The 23,419-nt window shown below is 42.3% G+C and overlaps 1 protein-coding gene across 1 annotated transcript in view; it reads left to right on the top strand.

Annotated features, from left to right (window-relative positions):
* Window positions 1-671: 671 nt before the first annotated feature.
* LOC128648546 (chondroitin sulfate proteoglycan 4) overlaps window positions 672-23,419 on the top strand; it is a 108,788-nt gene continuing 86,040 nt past the window's right edge. Inside the window, exons 1-2 of the mRNA XM_053701276.1 lie at window positions 672-845; window positions 20,955-21,118. Of these exons, the coding sequence (XP_053557251.1) occupies window positions 764-845; window positions 20,955-21,118 (246 nt within the window). The 5' untranslated portion in view covers window positions 672-763. The remainder of the gene's footprint in view (window positions 846-20,954; window positions 21,119-23,419) is intronic.

The following is a 23,419-nucleotide window of genomic DNA, read 5'->3' as shown; positions in this document are numbered from 1 at the left end:
ACCTGTCTGGATGTGTATTGCTATGCTCTGTAATAAAATAGAGTTGTACCATCATTGCTGTGTCCTGCATATGTCCTGCATCTCATGACACCTTTAAATGTATAAAAAGAGTGACATACAGAATACTAATCTGAAAATCATTAAAAATAAACATTATTAGATGTCTATTAAAACGACGCGACGCCAGATAACCACTTTATTGCCACAGAGCCACAACCGACTGAACTTTAAAGTGATATTTAAAACAACAGCGTTAAATTATAAAAATTCTACTAGTTTTAATTTTTTGACCCGTGCAAACCAGGATGGTTACTGTGCACCCAATAGAGCTCGCGGCCAGACACCAGCCCCCGCACTAACACAGCCTCACTAGCCCTTGACAGTGCCCGCACACAGACACCAGCCCCCGCACTAACACAGCCTCACTGGCCCCCGGGCCGACAGTGCCCGCACCTAACTAGCCTCACTGGCCCCCGATAGTGCCCGCACACAGACACTAGCCCCCGACAGTGCCGCACACAGATATCAGCCCCGCAGTAACACAACCTCACTAGCCCCCGACAGTGCCCGCACACAGACACCAGCCCCCACACAACCTCACACTTTGCAGGGCTCCTGTCCTGCTCTACCTCAGTACGGTGACGTCACGGCGCAGTGCGTGCACTCCCAGTTGGCACAGGCAGCATATCGGGGGCAGTCAGGGGTCGGAACTTCACAGAGATCCCATGGAGTTTGGTGTCGGAACTGTCTATGTTGCCGCAACATGGGACTCTGGGTCAGCCTCACTGCCGCTGTACTTGTGTGGGGAGCCGTGTTGTTCAGCAGCAGCCAGCAGGTTCACGGAGGTAAGGAGTGTAGTGTAGTCCACCCCCTTTATGAATCCGAGTTCACTTGGTAGATGGGCAGCTCCACCTGCCCATATTTCTCTGGGAAACAAAAGTCACTGTGCCAGGAAACGTTCTGCTCTGACGTCTGCTTCTTTCAACGTGTGATGTTTTCTGTCTTTGTACAGTTTTATTAAGTTATAGGTCGATAGAGTTCTTAAAAAAATAATAATAGCCAGTCCGGCTAGTGATCATAAGCAACTTACAGTCTATAGAGCTGAGTCTCAACCTTTTGTACCTGTACTGAAGAGCTTTTACAATTAGTGTTTACAAAATCTTTACATTATGTTCATGTCCTAGACTGCGTTATGCAGAATATTGCTTTATCTTATTATATCTAACAGGTATGCACACTAACATAGGGGTGTCCTGAAACCTAAATAGAATCACTGCTGTAGAGTTCCTGTAAGTTTTCTCCACTTCATGCTATCATATTGCTGTACATACTCCTGTGACCCATTACAAAGTCTGAAAATGTATGACACAGGTGAAATGATAATACTGTAGTAGTAACAGAGTATGAAATGAGATCACAAGTAAGACTTCAACTATTCCAGAAATATTAACCCATTCACTGCTATGCCGCTTCGACCCTTGTCCTGAGTCTGTTTATAGTTTAAAAAGGATAGGCAAGTCAAAATTAAACTTGCATGATTCAGAAAGAGCATGTCATTTTAAGACACTTTTAAATGTACTTCTGTTTTTAAATGTGCTTTGTTCTCTTGCTATCATTTGTTGGTTAAGAATACGCACATATCCCACACTAGTGGGAGTTTGTTGCCTGTTTAGCTAAATGCCAGTAGTGCAGTGCTGTTCTTTCAGCAATGGATGACAAGAGAATGAAGCAAATTAGATAATAGAAGTAAATTCTAAAGTTGTTTAAAATCGTATGTTCTATTCAAATTATGAAATAAAATGTTGGGGTTTCCTGTCCTTTTCATTTCTTTTCTGTGAGGTAACAGCAAAAATTCTCTTACTTTTTAACAGACCAAACACTTTTTCGAAAATAACTAGTTTGCAGAGTGTTTTTTTTTTTTGTGTGTGTGTAATCTATAGGGTACCTGATAAACAAGACAATTGGAATATATCAAAAATAATTTGTGGTTCCACATTCAGCATAAGTTCACTTTTCCAAGAAATACCATATATAATCATACACTTTTTTTTAGGTAAAATTTAAAGTAACCTGTGTTCTCCATAGGACCATCTGTCTGGCTTTATTTGGCACCCAGCTAAAAGGTAAGCCAGTATTCAAAATCTGTTACACATCTGCAACCACCAAAAAACACCCATGTTAAATAGTTTCTAAATTTTGCTTTTTTTGCAAGTTATAGGGCTATAAGTACAAGTAACACTTTGCTACTTCCAAACCATTTTTTTTTTTCAAAATGAGCGCTAGTTACATTGTAACACTGATATCTGTCAGGAATCCCTGAATATCCCTTGACATGTATATATTTTTTTAGTAGACATCCCAAAGTATTGATCTAGGCCCATTTTGGTATATTTCATGCCACCATTTCACCGCCAAATGCAAACAAATAAAAAAAAAATCAATAATTTTTTCACAAACTTTTTCACAAACTTTAGGTTTCTCACTGAAATGATTTACAAACAGTTTGTGCAATTGTGGCACAAATGGTTGTAAATGCTTCTATGGGATCCCCTGTTTGTTTAGAAATAGTAGACATTTATGGCTTTGGCATTGCTTTTTGGTAATTAGAAGGCCTCTAAATGCCGCTGTGCACCACACTTGTGTTATGCCCAGCAGTGAAGGGGTTAATTAGGTAGCTTGTAGGGTTAATTTTAGCTTTAGTGTAGAGATCAGCCTCCCACTTGACACATCCCACCCTCTGATCCTTCCCTGACCCCCATCATACAGTTCTCTTCCCTCCCCCACCCCACAATTGTCACCGCCATCTTAAGTTCTGGCAGAAAGTCTGCCAATTTAAAAAATAAAGGTGTTTTTTTTTAACCCCTTAATGACCACAATGTACCCTGTATGTCACTGGTTGTTAAGGGGTTTTTCAGGACATAATAGCACACGTCTAGCAAGAACACTCTATTAATGCACTCCCTCCAGCAGGCTTTGTGGAATAGAGCAGTCTCAACGCTGGTGACAAGGCAGCGCTATAAAACAATCAAGTCCCAAAAAAAGGCCAGCGACATACAGGGTACGTCGCTGGTCCTTAAGGGGTTAAAGATGTTTTTTATATATATATATTTTATGTGAAGTGTAGGATCCCCCAATTACCCCCTAACCTCCCTGATCCCCCCAAACAGCTCTCTAAGCCTCCCCCTCGACCTGTACTGTCTGCCAGTACCCAGTTTACTAAAAATGTGCCCCTTTTTTTCTAAAAAACAAACAAACAACCAAACAGGCCGTTTTCTGTTGTGTAGCTGCCCCCCCCCCCTTAATACCCCCCTCCCGGATCTTTTTCCAAAATTTTCCCCTCTCCCTTTCCCTCTCCCTCCTTAGGCTTAACGTTGATGTGCATGCGCTCCCGAGCCCCGCCCCCCTGACCCCTCGCGCGCCCCTGGACACTAAGGAACAGGATCAGGAAGTCGCACCAGAGATGGGCCTCCCATCTGCCTCTTGTAATGGCTCCCACCCACCAAAGATTGACACCATCGCTGGCCGATGCAGAGAGGGCCACAGAGTGTCTCTCTTTGCATCGGATGCTTAAAAAAGGTTATTGCAGGATGCCTCAAAATCAAGGCATCACTGCAATAACCTGAAAGCGGCTGGAAGCGATCACGATCGCTTCCAGTGCTTGAAAACAGCAAGGACGTACAGGGTACGTCCTTGGTCATTAAGTGACAGTTTTTGTAGGAAGTACCCTGTAAGTCCTTGGTCTAGTATTAATTAGCTAGTATTAATTTTTTCAGTGTCTCTGTCACATTAAGAGGTCAATTATCTATAGATGTCTGGGCTGGCGAGAATATTTAAGACTGTGCTCCAGTCTTTCTATTTTTCTGGTGGAATTCTATAAAGCCATTTTTTACTCTGAAAACAGGATATCTCCCTAAGGGGCGTATACTGCATTTTCATCTGGAAAGGAGATGCATACATTACAAAAGTGCACAATAAAAATTACATTTTAAAACTATACAAAACGAATAATATAACCATTCACCCAAAAATACACAGGAAAAATGTATCATGATAAGGTGTATCAAAAATCGTAAATTACACAGAATTAAATTGTATTAAATATGCACAGTGTAAATTGTAATTTAAGTACACTAGATGTGCAAAAGACACATAGAAATCCGTATTTATAAGTACAAAATACAAAAGCGTTATTGTAGTCTTTTTGTAAAATTGGCTGAACATGGGTGTTCCATGGTCGTATATGAAATAGTCTCATATATTCAATAGGACAGTGCTTGACAAATATGTTTAGAAATTAGGAGCCAGTAAAAATATTTAGGAGCCAGGCATATTTTAAGGAGCCAGACAGTTGGAATTGTATATTGATCAAGCCCTGCAATAGGGGACATCTCGTAACTCGCAGGGTGAAAAACCAAGTATGATCTGGTGAGGGATAGATAATCAGACCCTAAGTTATTCCATTTATTTGTACTTTGGATAGCATAAGTAACATTTAAAATTATGAGAACATTTTATAATGTTGCAAAGAATTAATCGGCCCCTACTCGGTTACTTTAAAATTGCCACCTTCCTGGCAACATTTGCTGTGGAGAACACAAGTTTGCACTGTATACATGCTCCTACACCCTGTCCAGACTCATTTTGTATGGGATAGTGGAGTCCACCTAGCGCCTACTAAAAACTGGGGAATGGGTAATAAAGGGATTATCTATCTTTTAAAAAAATAAAAATTCTGGAGTAGACTGTCCCTTTTTAATATCGCTTTATCTGTCTAACAGGTGATCCACCCTCACTTTAGGGTGTCCTGAAATATTTTTGATCACCTGGAATCCAAACAGCAGCAAATATCCATTGCAAGTGTGGCTGGCAGCAGTGATTTAACCCATTTATTGCCCTGTATATTCTTGGCAAACAAGGGTTACATTACAATTGCAAATCACTGCAGTGATTTGAAATACCTTAATTGTCATGTTTGGGTTTTATATATGTGTCCACCCAATGATTTCTGGCTCATACATTTCGGCTGCATTTTAGAATTTAAACAAATTTGTCAAGTTCTGAAATAAATACTGTGACGGATATCGGCTTCCCTGACTGGCTAGCTCCGCCAAAGGGTCCTTTCTATATCTGGAACATGCCGCTGTGTAGCGGAGAAAGTGATTATAGCGGAGCCCACCCAAATGTCTAGACAGACTAGTATTCAGGTGAGACACAAAGAACAACTTTATTGTGGAAACACACTGTTTTTATACACAAACTGATCAAGATAAAGAGCCTTATCAGATCCCCAGATTTCCCGCCCCTCCAGACAGGCTGGTGCCCCCCATAGTGTCCATTGTCTCATAGAGTCCCAGCGGTATGGTGGTGTCGCTTCTGGGGTGATCCCGGGTGAGCGGCGGCACTTCCAGGGTGTCGTTAGAAAGCCCTCGGTCCCCAGATACAGTCCAAAAAGCAACGTGATCCATGGCTGGGGGCCGGAGCTACGGGTGATCAAACGTACACCTGGAAGGCCAAAGGGAAATAGGAGTTGTAGGGGGGTCCGGAACCCCCAGTTCCCAAGGAAGCTCTCCTCCAGCAATCACCCCACCTCTTGCCCTCCTTAGGGAGTACCCATCCCCAAAAGAGCGGAGCTCTGGGGTGAAGGGCCGCTGAAGCGACCTGGTGTAAATGTCAGTGGGTATGCATGGAGGCGCGGCCGGCCGGTAGTTCCAGGAGCCCGGCCAGCAGGAAAGGGGTTGGGCGGTCCGAGATCAGCTCTTCAGGGAGGATGTAAAGCGTACAAAATAAACAAAACTAAGCGTCTGAGAGATCGCAAAATCTCTCCAAAGTCCAAATCCGGTGAGTCCGGCAGACCCAGCTAGATCCACACACGGGTTGGCCTGGGGCTGTCCGAGGAGCTATTCTGATTCAGTTTGCTGGAAAAATTCAGTCAGCATTTCCATTGCTTTTTCCCGGCCTGTATTGGATGGTAAAGTTAAAGGGCTGCAAGGCTAAACTTCCCCGCAGCAGGCGTCCATTGACCCCAGCAACTCGGTTGAGCGAAACCAGGGGGTTGGGGTCCATGAGGATAGTGAAGGTCCGTACGTACAGGTATGGCTGAAGATTTTTCAGGGCCAGGCACTCTTTCTCCACCGCAGCGTAGCCTACTTCTCTGGGCAACAGCTTCCTGCTGATATTGGGTACGGGGTGGTCCTGCCCCCTGTTGTCCACCTGGCTCAGTACTGCTCCCAACCCGAACATGGAGGCATCTGTGTGGACACAAAAATGTTTGGTTGGGTTAGGAGCGGCCAGGATAGGGGCAGAAATCAAGGCTGTCTTGAGGCTTTGGAAGGTGGCCTCACACTCTGGGGACCACAGGACCTGTCGGGGCAACCGTTTTCGGTTTAGGTTGGTCAGGGGTTTGGCCAGGGCACTGTAGTTGGGGACAAAATTGCAGTAGTACCTTGCGGTCCCTAGGAAAGCTTAGACTTGGATTTTGGTCTTGGGGGTTGGCCAGTTTGCGACTGCCTCAGTCTTGGCCGATGTCAGGGTTTTTTCCCTGCTTTGTTTACCATGTGCTGCTGGCAGCCATTTTACTCACCTCTCTTGCTGACTCTGGTGCATACTGTGTGATGCTGCTCATTTCCTGCACTTCCTTTTATGGCCAGACTGGTGTACATCATCCGTGTGAGACAGGATGCAGTCTCAGAATTGTGATGTCATCACTTATTATTTAATGGGCCTCTGTTCAGTATGCTTTGCCCTTGCGTTGTCTCAGACCTGTTTGTGAGAGCTCCTGTGTATTACCTGGCTGTTTGACGTCCCTCCTGGTTCCTGATCCCTGGCTTGTTCCTGACTCTGCTGTTCTCCTTGTTCCTGATTCCGGCTCGTCTGTCTACTCGCTTTGGCTCCTGACTCGGCTCGTCTGACTACCAGCTCTGGTTTTGATTCCTGGCTTGTTATTTGACTTGTAGACTTTTTATTATTTTTTGCTATTAATAAACGTGTGATTATTTTTGCACTTCTCGTCTCAGTCTGATTCCTGGCACCCTGACATTACGCAAGGGCCATGAATCCTGATGGTGCTAATAATCCACCTTTACCTGCCATCATTTCCAGGATGGATGAACAGGATCACCGCTTGGATCAAATTGCACTAGCCCTGCAAACCCTGCTGACTCGCACTGCACATTTGGACCAAAGTGTCCCGCAAGTTATCGCTGCTCCTTTTTCCACTGCTGCACCTAGTCCTACCAGGACCATGTCTGGTTCTGCACCAAGGTACTTGACCTCCAAGCGCCCTTTCGTACATTTGTTGGGCTTCAGGGTCAGACCGGCGGCTATGATGTGGTCTAGAACGACGCCTAGGTGGACCAGATGGTCCTCCCAGGTGTCGCTGTAGATCGCAATATCATCCAAGTAGTTGCAGGCATAATCCTGGAGGCCATCCAGGAGGTGATCTACCATCCTCTGGAAGGTCGCTGGAGCATTCTTCATCCCAAACAGCATGACCTTAAACTGGTATAGGCCGCATGGGGTGATGAATGGCGACTTCGGGATGGACTCGGGGTCCAAGGGAATCTGCCAGTATCCCTTGCAGAGATCGAGGGTGGTCAGGAAGTTGCCACGGGTAATCCGGTCTAGCAGGTCATCGACCCGGGGCATGGGGTAGGCATCGGTCGTGGTTCGGTCATTGAGCCTTGGGTACCATTTCCCTGAGCTCGTTGTGCATGCTTTCCCTATCTTCCCCAGGAACCCGTTATGCCAACTGTCGCAGGGGCGCCTGCCCCTGGGTCTCCACTCAGTGTACTGCTGCCAAGGTGTACCCGGGGGTAGTGGAGAACATGTGTTGCCGGCTCCCTAGCATCTGTTGGACTTGCTCTTTCTGCCTAGCCCCTAAGTCTCTCGTCCAGCTGTAGGTCCTATATGCCTGGGGGCATCCTATCTTGCCCTGGGAGCTCCGGTATGGAAAGACTCTCGGAGTCCTCCATAGCTGGAGCACAGATGGCGGCTACATCCCCGGCCCTCTCCTGGTATGTTCACATGAAAGGTCCGTCGAACTCGGTCATCTGAACATTTCACTACCAGGTTGTGTCATTCAACTGATCTACCACTCGGTAGGGTCCCTGCCAGGAAGCCTGTAGCTTGTCCGTTTTGACAGGCTTCAAGGCCAGGACCTTCTGCCCTACTGCCAGGGTCCGGTTAAGGGCATTCCGGTCGTTCCACAGCTTCTGCCTACCTTGAGTGACCCGAAGGTTCTCTTGCACCCTCTTGGCGAGGTCCTTCAGTCGGTCCCTGAATTCTAGAACGTACCCCACAACAGAGTGTCCGTCCTCCCCCTCTGATCCTTTTCAGTGGGCTCTCAATAGGTCTAGGGGTCCCCTCACTTTCTGGCCATACACTAATTCAAAGGGGGAGAACCCAGTGGATTCCTGGGGCACCTCTCGGTATGCGAACAGGAGGTGCGGCAGGTATCTCTCCCAATTATTGTGAGAGGCCGAGAACGTCCTAAGCAATTGCTTCAGGGTCCAGTTGAACCTCTCACACAACCCATTAGTCTGGGGGTGGTATGAAGCGCTGTACAGGGGTTTTATCCCACAAAGTCTCCATAGCTGCCGGATGAGCTCGGCAGTGAACTGGGTTCTTTGGTCAGAGATCACTTCCCCTCGAAAACCTACTCTGGTAAATATCCGGAGCAGCGCATCTGCCACTGTCTCCGTCTGGAAATTGGACAGAGGGATTGCCTCCGGGTCGCATAATCTACCACTGTCAGTATATACTTTTTCCCGGAGGGACTGGGACGGGACAATGGACCAATAATATCTACAGCTACCCAGCTGAAGGGTTCGTCAATGATGGGGAGGGGGTGTAAGAAGGCTTTGGAGTGGTCCCCGGTCTTTCCTACTCTCTGGCACATGTGGCAGGTCCTGCAATACTGCCTAATATCCCCTGTAACCCCTGGCCAAAAGAAAGTCTGGGTCAGTCAATGATGGGTCCAAGAGATCCCTAGGTGTCTTGCTAGGGGAATGTCATGCCCTATATGCAGCAGGTCGTACCATACATCTGCAGTACCACCAGCTGGCGCTTGGGAAATGGCCCTTTCTTTCTCTTGGCAATCCTGTACAGGAGCCCATTCTCCTACTCAAAACGGTCCCCCCCTGGGTCCTTGGAGTCAGTCCCTACCCGGTCACGGTAAGGAGCTACGGTCGAGTCGCTCAATGTCTCCTGGGTGAAGTCAGTGGGAGACACCCAGGAAATCTGGTTGGGCAGGGCAGGAGTCGGGGCGGAGTGTCTTACCTGGGTCCCCTGATCGCGTGCCGTGGTCTGGCTTGCTGGCGGGTGGTGACAAGGCAAGCATCCGCGGGGTTATCCTACACAAAGGCTGAAGCAAGGTGGCTGAGGTTGTTTCCTAACAAGACCTCGGTGGGCAGATGACTCATGATCCCTACTTCCACAGCACGTGAACCGACACCCTAATCCAGGTGCACCCGTGCAGTAGGGATCCGAAGTACTTTACCCCCAGCCACACGAACTGTAAGGTATTTTCCTGTTTGGTCCAAGTTGGGGACCAGGTGTGGCTGGACAAGGGTAACCATGGCTCCACTGTCTCGTAATCCCCGGGCTGACCGGCCGTTGATCCAGATGACCTGGCGGTGGTGCAGGCGGTTGTCGCCGGTTGCGGGGTCCACCTCGTGCAGGACCCCGACCTCCTCTTCTGCCCAGCTGGCATAGTCTGCATAGTCTGCAGGGCCCTCTGCGTCCAAACAGTGGGCAGCGGCTTGGTAACCTCCGGCAGGAGCACTTGTCCACTGAGCCGAAGGGGGACTCCGTGGCTTCCGCGCTGGACAGTCCAGTCTGATGTGGCCCGCCTGTCCACACCCGTAGCACCCCTGGGGTGAACTGGGCCCAGAGGGGTGGATAGGTGCCGGTTGGGTCTGGGGGTACTGGGTAGGTGTCAGAGGGCAGGCAGAAGTTGGAGCAGAGCGGGTCACTGGTCGGGGCTTTCGGGATGGTCTGATGCCAGGCATCCAAGTACTGATTAGCCAGGACGGCTGCTTGGTCGACTGTTTTGGGCCCCTTATCTTTAACCCAGTCCCGTACCTCTGCCGGGGAGTGGTTGTAGAAGTGCTCCAATAATAAAATGATCTGGATAGCTTCGTCAAGGGTAGTTACGTGGCAGCCTGTGAACCAAGAGTCCAAGGACCAGGTGAACCGGTGGGTCCACTCCGTGAATGGCTGCCCCTCCGGCGTGAGACCATAGCGGGCAAGTATGAGCTCCTTTACCCGGTCTATAGTTCTTTCGGTCTCCTGGGTGCACAGTGTTGAAAGCCTCCATGGCCCGTCCGGACAGCTTTCCAAGCAGGAGGGTCACTCGGTCGGCATTGGCAACACCCTGCAACTTGAAATGGGTCTTGAACACTTGGAGGTAGCTGTAGATCTCCTCTTCATTGTCTTTGAAGGCTCGAAAATCCTCATGGGGTAGCTTCTTTGGTCGGAGAGGTGGATCCAGGGGGTCTGGCACGGCTCCCCCCATAGATTTTTGGATCTCCAACATCCGGACCCGGGTGGCATCTGCGATTATCCGAGTGATAACCTCCTCCAGTGGGGCAGTTCCATAGAGGTCAAGCCGTGACTGGATCTCTCTCTGGAGTTCGGACATCGTGGTCTCCCTGGGCTGTTCGCTGTCCCGGCTGTTACCGGCTCACTAGCTGGCTCGCTAGCCCGATCACCTTCCATGAGTTCGGCTATGATTGCCGCCTTGGACTTGTTGCCGGCAACTTACCCCCGGGCTTCCAACAAGTCTTTCAGTGTACTCTTCCTGAACCCAGCGTACTTCTGCTCCATCCGAGAGGGCTTCAGTTGGTGGTTTGAATGTTCCAGGTAGATGGAAGCATCCCACCGCTGCCACCAATTGTGATAAATACCGGCTACCCCGACTGGGTAGCTCCGCCAAAGGGTCCTTCCTATACCTGGAACATGGTATGTAGTGGAGAAAGTGATTATAGCGGAGCCCACCCAAATGACCAGACAGACTAGTATTCATGTGAAACACAAAGAACAACTTTATTGTGGAAACACACTGTTTTTATACACAAACTGATCAAGATAAAAAGCCTTATCAGATCCCCAGATCTCCCTCCATTCCCGCCCCTCCAGACAGACTGGCGCCCCGCATAGTGTCTTTTGTCCCATAGAGTCCCAGCAGTACAGTGGTGGCTATTCCGGTGTGATCCTGGGGGAGCCCTCTGTCCCCAGATGCTACAGTCCAAAAAGCAATGTGATCCATGGCTGGGGGCCGGAGCTACAGGTGATCAAACGTACACCTGGAAGACCAAAGGGAAATAGGAGTTGTAGGGGGGTCCGGAACCCCCAGTTCCCAAGGAAGATATCCTTCTGCAATCACCCCACCTCTTGCCCTCCCTAGGGCGTACCCATCCCCAAAAGAGCGGAGCTCTGGAGTGAAGGGCTGTTGAAGCAACCTGGTGTAAATGTCAGTGGGTATGTGGGGAGGCACGGCCGGACGGTAGTTCCAGGAGCCCGGCCAGCTGGAAAGGGGTTGGGCGGTCAGAGATTAGCTCTTCCGGGAGGATGTAAAAAAAATAAACAAAAACAAGCGTCTGGGAGATCGCAAAAGCTCTCCAAAGTCCAAATCCGGTGAGAAAAGGTGAGGGGCTAGGTAGTAAGGGGTGGAGGTTTAACCTTGGCAGTCTGATATCCATGAAAAATACACAAACTAAATAAGTCTTAACTGCACTCATTCTGTTTTTTTTTAAATTAAATGTCTTTATTAATTTTTTTACGAGTGTACATGAATTGAAATTTTACAGTTACCATTAGCGTACAAAGAAAAGCAAAAGGAATACAAGTGTGAAATCAACACAGTATTTGAGTTCATAAGGTTCTTGTTTAGTCTAAATGTCTATACAAATTTAGCTGATTTGTATATTTCACTCATTCTGTTTCTATGTAAAATGCATTCGCTGAAAAGTTCTTACCCGGTAAAAAAGTAAATAATAAATTATATTATTAACTGCATTCTCAGTCAAAGTTTAAGTATTGCTATCTTTTTTTTTTTTTACCTCCAATCATTTGTTTTCTTTATGTTACACAGCTGTGCACAAGTATGACTTTTATGTGTGGGAGTTAAAACATTTGTAAAGCAGATGCCATGAAATCCCAACAGCTGAAATCTCTGAATGCAGAATGCAGTTCTGTATTTTCTCATGTTCCAAAGACTATCTGCTAAGTCATTTTTTTTTTTAAACAATCTACCTGTAGTGTACATCTTATAGATAACACATGATTAATAATCATGTGTTATTTATTTTAAAAAAGTCCCACTTTATTTTATTATTTTTAAGTCAGGATATCATTATGTTGTTTTATTTGTTATTTAAGGTATTTATTAAAATATCATGAGCGTCATTGCTGCTTAAAATGAGCTGTCAATCTCCCTGGTCGGACGAGACCGGTGAGATTAAAATTCGCCACCTAAGAGAGGCGAAGAGGTTAGAGAAGCAGTGGTCTGATGACTGCTGCTTCATAAATACGGACAGCAGGTTGTCTTGTGGTAACCTGCAGTAGTAGGGGGGTGAAGGCTGGCGAATCCTTTAATAAATCGACCACTTTAGATTGAATTGTGTTACTGATGCTGGGAGTACATATTTATTTATTTGGTTTACTTTTTGTATATTGTCACCAAAAACCTAGTGTGCAATATAATTTGGGACTAACCACTTTTTTTCACAGTTTTAGTGCCTCTAATTATTAATTGTTTCCCCTAAGCTCAGCAGTAATAATTTTAGGGTCATCTTTAGGGTTGTCAACTCTTCTTATATTTTCCTGGGCAGCCAGTTGATCTACTGCAATGTTTCTCAACTCCAGCCATCAAGTAACCCTAACAGGCCAGATTATCATATTTTAACTAGAGCAAAAGTGAAATAATCAGCTGATGGGTGAGGTTAGTAAACATGGTTACTGATCAGCTGATTATTTCACCTATGCCCTATTTCAGATATCATGAAAATCTAACCTGTTAGTGGTACTTGAGGAGTGGAGTTGAGAAACACTGATCTAGTGCACACTAGCTTCACACCAGGACACCCAGCCACAATGCCTGGCCAACATGACTTTATGCTGGGTCATTAAGACGACACTCTGCTTACACCATACCAGTTATATCATAGGGAAAAAAATGGGAGTTATCAAAGCTGAACACTGTAAGGGAATCTATTTTTATATCCAGTATTATTTTGGGGAAATTAAATGTTTAAAAAATGTTCAGATTGTATTACAAATGTGACACCCCGAGTCTGTTGTCTTCTTTGCCCCCTATCACCGTGGTATTGTGCCATAACAACCTAGTATGTCTAAAATAAAATCTACAACCTGAAATCATCTGCCTCAAACGCTTGTGATTCACTGGACTGTGGCTTTCTAAGGACGAGGGAGTGCCAGGAACAAAATACCCAAAGGAGTGTAAGCTTCTTTTTTTCATTGTGTAGTCCTCCGAAAACCAATAGAATCTCTACGAGGTAGAATTATCATTGATCGGACTGACAACTACATGTGAACCCGTCTGTCCGAGATTGCAAATTGTGGCATTTATTCCCCGTATTTAACATTGCACAATCATCTACTCTTACAGTGCTGCCTCTGCTCTCGCGCAACCAGTTGTGAGAGAGAACAGCTTGTGAATCACCCTGTTCAAATCATTTGTCATTTCTAATTTGGCATAGAGGATTTAGGAGGCAGCGTTTTACATTGCTATTTCATAATGTATCAGTTACAGGCTCTAGTGAGCGAGTCTACAGCCGCTTAAAGGGACACTAAACCCAATTTTTTTCTTTCATGATTCAGATAGAGCATGAGATTTTAAGCAACTTTATAATTTACTCCTATTATCAATTTTTCTTTGTTCTCATGCTATCTTGATTTGAAAAAGCAGTACTGTAAGCTTTAGAGCCAGCCCATTTTTGTTCAGCACCTGGGTAGTACTTGCTGATTTGTGGCTAAATGTAGCAAACCAATTAGCAAGCGCTACCCAGGTGCTGAACTAAAAATGGGCCGGCTCCTAACCTTTCATTACTGCTTTTTTCAAATCAAGATAACATGAGAACAAAGAACAATTGATAATAGGAGTAAATTAGAAAGTTGCTTAAAATGGCATGCTTTATCTGAATCATGAAAGAAAAAAATGTGGAGTTAGTATCCCTTTAATAAAACCCCTTTGCGTGTGATAGTATTGCAAAGGAGATAGTCACTCTTTTATTTAGCTGCTGATTACCCATGAATCTTCAGTGGCTTTTAGGTATCTAAAATCATATGGTGGAACTAAATGCAAATAATTTTATTATGAAGGATTTGAAAATAAAAGTTTGGCTATTCTTTGTGTTCTGTACTATTTTTCTGTTATAACTTATAAACAAGCTAACTTAAAGGGAAACTGAACCCAAATTTTTTTCTTTTGTGATTCAGATAGAGCATGCAATTTTAAAGGGACAGTCAACTCCAGAATTTTTGTTGTTTAAAAAGATAGATAATCCCTTTATTACCCATTCCCCAGTTTTTTGCAAAACCAACACTGTTATATTAATACACTTTTTACTTCTGTGACTAACTTGTATCTAAGCATCTTCTGACCGCCCCTAATCACATGACTTTTAGTTATTTTGCATATAGTTGCATTTTAGGTAATTAGTGCAGTGTCTGCCACTAGCCACTGGCATGATCACAATGCTATCTATATGGCCTACATGAGCTTGCTCTCCCCTGCTATGAAAAGTAAATAAAATAGAGGCGGCCTTCAAGGGCTTAGAAATTATCATATGTGCCTTCCTAGGTTTGCTTTCAACTAGAATACCAAGAGAACAAAGCAAAATTGTTGATAAAAGTAAATTGGAAAGTTGTTTAAAATTACATGCCCTATTTGAAAAATGAAAGTTTTTTTTGGACTTAACTGTCCCTTTAAGCAACTTTTGTAATTTACTCCTATTATCAAATTTTCTTCATTCTCTTGGTATCTTTATTTGAAAAGCAAGACTATAAGTTTAGAAGCCGGACCATTTTTGGTGAACAACCTGAGTTGTTCTTGCTAATTGGTGGATACATTCACCCACCAATAAACAATTGCTGTCCAGTGTACTGAACCAAAAATTGGCTGGCTCCTTAGCTTAGATGCCTTCTTTTTCAAATAAAGATAGCAAGAGAACAAAAAAGAATTGATAATAGGAGTAAATTAGAAAGTTGCTTAAAATTGCATGCTCTGTCTGAATCACAAAAGAAAAAAATTGGGTTCAGTGTCCCTTTAAAGGGACATGAAACCCAACATGTTTCTTTCATGATTCAGATAGAAAGTTGTTTAAATGTAAACTGCATGCACTAATTTACTTCTGCAGTATTATCAAATGTTCTTCCTTCTTTTTGTATCTTTTGTTTAAAAGCATGGGCGTAAGCTTGGTAACTTGTATATGTCTCTAGCACTATATAGCAGCAGTTTTACAAGAATGTTATCCATTTGCAAGAGCACTAGATGACAGCACTATTTCCTGCCATTTAGTGCTCCAGATGCCTACCTAGATATCTCTTCAACAAAGAATAACATGGGAACAAAGCAAATTTAATAATACAAGTAAACTGGAAACTTTTTTGAAAATTGTATGCTCTGTCTGAATCACAAAAATATTTTTTTTGGATTTTATATCCCTTTAAAGGGTTTAGTTTTCTGTGTGTAGCAATTCCCTTTTTTATATTTTTATACAAAAATAGTTTTATGTGTACAGTTCTGTAAGTACTCACTATATTGAAATACAATCACCGGAGTGGTTGTGTTATCAGTACTCCAGGGCCGAGTGTTTTTTGTTTTTTTGTGCAGGGGAAATAGTATTTAGCCTAAAGCCCTTACGTGCCTGAGCAAGCATCACCTGGAATGCAGGAATACTTGGATGTGGTCTGTTTACTTATGTTTAATTTTGCACAGCAAAGAAACTTTGTTTTCAAAGGAATAAGAAAAAAGACAAAATAAACTTTTTAAATTTTGATATCTCTTTTTTCCTGGTAATTTTACTCAACTTTTTTTAATTCTTTTTATATAGATATATATAACAGATATCAAAGTACAATAATTTATAAAAATAGTAATGTATTGAAATAATGAAATAGTTACTGTTGCTACCTTAATAGCTGTGTGCTCCTTTAAAGGGACAATCTACTTGATTTAATTGTTTAAAAAGATAGAAAATGCCTTTTCTACCCATTTCCCAGCTTTGCATAACCAGCATCGTTATATTCTTAAACTTTAGAACCTCTCAATCGCTTCCTGTTTCTAAGCGACTGCAGGCTGCCTCTTATCTCGGTGCATTTTATTAGCTTTTTACAGCCAGACATTGCTAGTTCATGGGTGTCATATAGATGATTATGCTCACTCCAGTAGAGTTATGCAGGAATCAGTACTAATTGGCTAAATGCAAGTTTGTAAATAGAACCAAGATAAGAGGGCAGTCTGCAGAGGCTTAGGTACAAGGTAATCACAGAAGTAAAAAGTATATTAACCCCTTAAGGACCAGCGACGTACCCTGTATGTCGCTGGCCTTTTTTTGGAACTTGATTGTTTTATAGCGCGGTCTTGCCACCAGCATTGAGACTGCTCTATTCCACAAAGCCTGCTGGAGGGAGGGCATTAATAGCCTGTTCTTGCTAGACTTGTGCTATTATGTCCTGAAAAACCCCTTAACGACCAGTGACATACAGGGTACATTGTGGTCATTAAGGGGTTAATATAACCGTGTTGGTTGTGCAAAACAGGGGAGTGGGTAATAAAGGGATTATCTATCTAATAATATTTTTTTCAAGTAGGAAGTCCCCTTAACCCACCTGCTGTTGAACAATTTCATTTAACATCAATTTCACCATGTGTATGTTTTCACACATGCAAAACTTCCCCTAGACACGTTAATTAATGCAGATAACCGTATGATTCATTATTTTTTATTATTTTAAGGTCTTAATCTGCAGCTATATCTGAAATGATGCAGTGGGGTAACTCACATTTGGTATAGGAGAACTGTTCAAAATCGACCCCCAAAACTCTCACTCTCTCTCTCTTTCCCCACATATATATATATATTTAAACTTGACAACACAATGTATTGATCTAGGCCTATTTTGGTATATTTTATGCCACCATGTGACTGCCAAATGCCATCATATAAAAAAAAATAGTTAACTTTTTCACAAACTTTGGGTTTCAAAATTAAAATTATTTACACACAGCTACTGCAGCCATAGAAGCCCTCTAATTGCAGCTGTTCACTACTCCTCTGAACTTCCCAGCAGTGGAGGGGTTAATCAGTTAGCTGTAACGGGTGAAATGTATTGTAGCACACTGATTACTTACCACCTCCCTGATCCCTCCCAAACAGCTCTGTTCCCTCCCAGTATGCTGTTAGGGATTTTTTTTCTGTAGTGTAGGGATCCCTTCTAACCCTCACCACCCTGATCCCTCAGAAATAGCTCTCTCCCCCCCTCCTACAGCACCGCTATATTTGTTACCTGCATTAGGCCAGCATGTAGTCTGGGGGGTAGAGATTGTGTTTAGTATTTTTTTATTATTACTTTTTTATGTAGTGTAGTGAGCCCTCCTCACCCTGCCCTTCTTTCCTTTCAAGCAATCTTAGTGTAGGGGCCCACTGCCCCCTATAATTACCCCCTTTTCTGTAGTGTAGAGACCCATCCCTCCCTCTCCCCATCCAAACACTTTTCCGTAGCGTAGGAAACCCTCCCCCCTCCTGAAATGGACCACCCACCCACCTCCCTCCTTCCCTCCCAAACCTGCCACGGCACCACCACACCCAATACAGAAAGTGACACGGTTTGTGTCACTGTCTGTATTGGCAATCTGGCTTTATATATAAAGGGAGCGAGATCAGTGCTCCCATACTATATGAAGGCTGATGCCTTCTGCCCCCAGCTGCAGTTTCTGCTGTCTGAGATGACAGTGAGGGACACAGGATGAGCCAAAGTATTAGATTCTGGGCAAAGTACTGTGTGACGTAGTACCTACATCTCTTTGGCTTAAGGGGTTTAGGTACCACTCATAAGATGCAGAGCACTGATGGTTCCAAACAGATACATAGGCCAATCTGTAAGGACAGTTGCATGGCTATTAGACTGCCAATGTTTATTGGTTCAACAAGTGTGTCTGCGTGGGACCAGCGGTTCTCTGTGACCCCTGAATAAACGCACAGAACTCCAGGTCTCTAGTACTAGACTTACTATATAAAAGACAAAACAAAGGGGCGCCTCGTGTAGTATCATCAAATAAGCATAAAGCCACAGAAAAAAGCCAAATGGGTACTCACAAGGCTCTGGAGCACACCTATGTGCTTGTAGGGACAGGCTGCAGATTTTATCAGGTGTGACAGCTCACCCACAGAGGATATCAGTCATTAACTGTAGTAGGAAAATAAAACACAGGAAAAGCACCAAATTGTGCAGATCACAAAGGATATGGTGTTTGACTTAGCACAAAGAAAGATTGGGTACTCACATATTAGATGAGCACACTTATGTGCTAGTAGGAAACTGAGGAAACGGCGTATGAGCCGAGAAACGTGTTGCATTTACAGGGGGCTTGACTGTATGCCCCTAGTTCACTCCTTTGTATATGTATTTTAATTTGTTTTTAATAAATAGTACTTTTTAATTTTTAAAAAATACTCTTGTGAGTGATTTTACCTGCCTGCACCTGCTTGGAGTGGAACCCAACACACAGAAGTCTGCCACTTTTGGATATTGCATCCTAAGGAAAAGTCCCTTGGTGGTGAGCTGACACACCTTACCATAATATGCTAGCTTGCTCCTACTAGCACATAAGTGTGCTCATCTAATATGTGAGTACCCAATCTTTCTTTTTGCTAAGTCAAACACCATACCCTTTGTGATCTGCACAATTTGGTGCTTTTCCTGTGTTTTATTTTCCTACTACAGTTAATGACTGATATCCTCTGTGGGTGAGCTGTCACACCTGATAAAATCTGCAGCCTGTCCCTACAAGCACATAGGTGTGCTCCAGAGCCTTGTGAGTACCCATTTGGCTTTTTTCTGTGACTTTATGCTTATTTGATGATACTACACATGAGGCGCCCCTTTGTTTTGTCTTTTATATAGCATCTCTGGACCATTGTTGGTGAGGAGGAGGCTGCCATCGTTGGGAAGAAAGATACACTTCTTAATCTGAAATTGAACTTTCCTTTAACATGCCAAATTGCTGGCAATTCTAATTGTATTTACATGCTTATATATCATTGAGGTTATCACTAGCTATTTATTAGCGCTCACCCTTTTGTTGTGTAGATAGTACTAGACTTACATGCTCTAACAAATTACAGTATGTAATTGTTCCATATAATGTCCCTTTAATTGTGAGCATTGTATTAAATAGAGCGCACACAGACACAAGTTGTCTACTGCCCTGCTTTATGTATTTATTACAAGTTCTCCAGCAAAAACAGAGAATTTTGTTGTGTGACACTTGTTTTTTGAATAGCAATACCAGACCATGTGACATCCTGAAGTGTGAATACAATTTTATGTATGTACACGTGTGGCTGCTAAAACATATCAGCTTCTTAACATTTTTGTTAGATCATTTTAAAGATGAAATTTATTTTCATTGGACTGCTGAGAGTTTTTAAATTCCTTATCTTCAAGTCAATAACAACACAGTCTATACACTGATTTTACAAATAATTAAACTCATAATATTGTAAAAAAAAACTGTTTTAGCGGCCTGGATAAAAGTCTAGCTTTGTAGTAGAATTACACCATTCCATAAAAAACAAACACTGAATAGATTACACACACATTTAACAGAAGCAGTCTTTCTCAGACTGGTGCCAGTAATAGCCGAGCCTTAAACCACCAAACAGCTGTTAGTTAATGATGGGGTATGGTAAAAATATCAAATGCTCAGTACACATTGGGAAACTGAACATATAGAGCACATTAATTTTGTATAAATGATAAAAGAACGTTACATTTAAAATGTAATTAAATGTATTAATTTCTGTTACAGGGACATGAAAAACTATTTTTTTCTTTCATGATTCACTAGCAGAGTGTATACTTTTTAATTTAGACAACTTTCCAATTGATTTATTTTATAAAATGTGTTTTAATTCAATTAATATAATTTTTTTTTTAATAAAAAAAGGCACAGCAATGCACTGCTGGGAGCCAGCTGAGAACTTTGGGTGAGTCAATGACAAGAGGCATATATGTACCCAGTAGAGCATTGCTGCTTCTGATCCTACTAGGTATGCTTTTCAACAAAGGATGCCAAAAGAGGGAAGCAAAGAATGTTGTTTAACATTGCATGCTCTCTCTAGATATCTATCTAAAATTTATGATAGAGGACACTTTACAAAGGGATTGAAATCCCCCCCCCCCAAGAAAATCTGTGAGTTCAATTTCTCTCTTTTTCTTTCTCGTTCACTCATTCTTTTTTTCCCTCTCTCTCTTTTAAAAACATAGGAGCCAGGTGTGTGTGTGTGTGCGTGTATATAAACGTTTTCCTATCTTTATCATGGTGTGGACTAGTAACATTTTCCCTCTGTGCATTGGGTTTGTACAGCTCTGCTTTATAAAATTGTATACTATTAAACACTTATCTAATAAGGTTTGTGGGGATACTACATAGAATTTATCTTTTTTTCTCTGCGCCCTTTCTACAACCTGATTTTCACGCTAGCTTCATATACATCTCCTATTCTTTGCGGTGTATATCAAGTCCCTTTAAAAACTTTCTTTGTTAAAGCAGCTTTTTCTCTTTGCTATGCGTATGTGCCCCCACCCTTTTCCATGTCTCCTGTTATGTGCCCTAATAATCTTCTATATGACTTATTCTTTCCTTTTGTGGATTTTCACGTTTGAATTTTACATTTGATTCTAATGTTTTTAATTTTACTTCCCTATAGCTTCTTTTTATGGTGAGAGTTACATCGTGTTAAGAAATGTGGAATCCTTTTCTAAGTTCTCCCTTCAGCTAAGTTTTCGTACGTACAAGCCATATGGATTACTTTTCCTGGCAGCTGGGAAGACCGAGTACTGCTTGGTGGAACTACTTTTAGGACGTGTACAGGTAAATGATCGGTAGACATGTCTGTAATATGTTGCTGCTTTAGTTAGTGTTCGTATGTACACTTTTAGTTTAGTCTTTTTGTAGGATTTAGTGTAATGTGTAAAGAACAATGAATTAGAGAATGCCATTTGTCATTTCACTTAGCTTAGTGCAACTTACTGTTTTATACCTTTTTAAGAGTGTATATTAATATAGTTTATTGGGAAGCGGCTGAATTCAGAGCCACTTACAGCCAAGGTACTCAACACATAATTGTTGATAGTTGTTTTGATTGATTTTTTTAAAAGGCGATAAACAGTGCTGCAATTTCTGAAAAAATCTTTATAATTTAAAAGGTAAAATTAAAACAAAAATATCAGTGAATACCATAGTATATTTCACCTTTTATATCTGAAATCGAGCCTTTTAAAATATCATGGTAAGCTGCCTGTAGACTCCGTAGGGCGCCACCATATTATAACCTAGGTTTTTGCTCATTGCAGTCATGTGAGGAGCCTGCAAGTACCTTACAAAGGGCCTGGAAATAAAATCCCTATTACTGTACCTGGCTCTTTCTAACTGCAGGGATGTTTTAGGGGCACGCCTTTGCATGTATGTGTTTCACGTAAACTTAGTATTTTCTGATTGTGCTTGCTTGCGAGCAAATAACAGTTACTGTGAATGGTTCTGGATTTTTTCATGCATGATCTGTATAACACCAGTGTCATTTGCTTGGGAATATGTGCAAAATATGCACAAAAAGGAACTCTGCTCAGTAGTTGTAATTTCATACTATAAACTGATACTGCCAGCAAAATAAAGCAGCGTCTGTGCATACCTCATGCTAATCTACCTCAACACAACAGGCAGCAGTTTATGTATACTTCGTTCAAGGGGGACCGACAGTGACAGACAAGTGCGCAAGTCTGCACACATCCTGCTACTTCTATCTGAGGATATAACCCATGTGAGGCACTGACCGAAAGTAGTTGCTACTAATAAGCATCACTTTTTGTCAAATAATATGGGAAACCAAAAAAATAATTATTAAACATTCTACTACTGCTTTCCTATGGTGTTTCTTAAAGGACCATTAAATGCGGTAGAACTGCATAATCAGAAAGTTTATAATAAAAAGACAATGCAATAGCACTTACTCTGATTTTTAAATGAACAATAGATTTTGTTTCTAACAAATTTAAACATTTTTTTTAATTTGCCAGTATTATGTGACAGGCATCAGCCAATTACAGACTTATATACATATATACTGTGAACTCTTGCACATGCTCAGTAGTAGCTGGTGCCTCCTAAAGTGTGCAAATAAAAAGACTGTGCAATTTTATAACACAGGTACATTGGAAAGTCTTGTAAAATATTTTAATTTTGACTTTAGTGTGCCATTAACTTGGTTTTATGCAGCATCAGTAGGAAGTTTACTATGCACTTACAACCTAATGTTAATTACATTGAAAAAAATAGTAGAAACCGTTATTTAATTTCCAGTAAAATATGTAATTATATGTAGTTAAATAACTTTGCAGTTGATTTTATTATTTATTTTACAAATATTCCTGTAAATCTGAAAACTGTAATTTTTCCACTGCCTCCAGTGAGGTTTAAATGCATTCTTTGAAATTCAGAACACTGATCCATCTTCATTCCACACAGTGATTGCTTATTTATTAGACGTGCATAAATTTAGAATTCATTTCACAAACTAATGCTGAATATGGCCGGGGGCAGCAGCAGTTGGCGGTTTTCAGCATTCAGTATATTAGTGTTAAAGTGTATCACACAAATATCTAGATTTGCCTGCAGAAATATTTGGCATTTGTTTTTTTAATCAAATTACAAATTTATGCACGTCTATTATTTATATCTGTCTTATCTCCTTTGTGCATTCCTGGACTGCAAAATAAGTGTTTTTTGTTATTTGTAATAAATTCTTTTTAACATTCTCTGGCATCTTCTTTTAAGATTCGACTGGTCTTGTAGAGTTGCCTCAGAGTCTAGATATAAACTGAAGTACTGTAGTAGTATAGAGAATGCTATGAAAAGAGGAAAGGGAAGGACTTTGAGAGATAGAAAGAGGAAAAAATGTCAGGGAGATTGGGTGGATGTAAGAAAGAAGATGGGAGCACTAAATGGAGGTGAGAATGTACAAGTATTTTTAAAGCCCTGAGCTATATGTTCCCCATGTTCATCTAAATATCTAAAATAAGCTTAAGAATCAATAGTTTTTATTTTGTGTTGTAATAATTTATAAACAAACATATCAACTGATTTCTTACTTAAATATTGTTTTAATTTCTTTCTTTA

The sequence above is a fragment of the Bombina bombina genome, chromosome 2 (assembly GCF_027579735.1).
Source record: "Bombina bombina isolate aBomBom1 chromosome 2, aBomBom1.pri, whole genome shotgun sequence".
NCBI classification, from domain to species: domain Eukaryota; kingdom Metazoa; phylum Chordata; class Amphibia; order Anura; family Bombinatoridae; genus Bombina; species Bombina bombina.
This window is presented reverse-complemented; position numbering and strand designations above follow the sequence as displayed.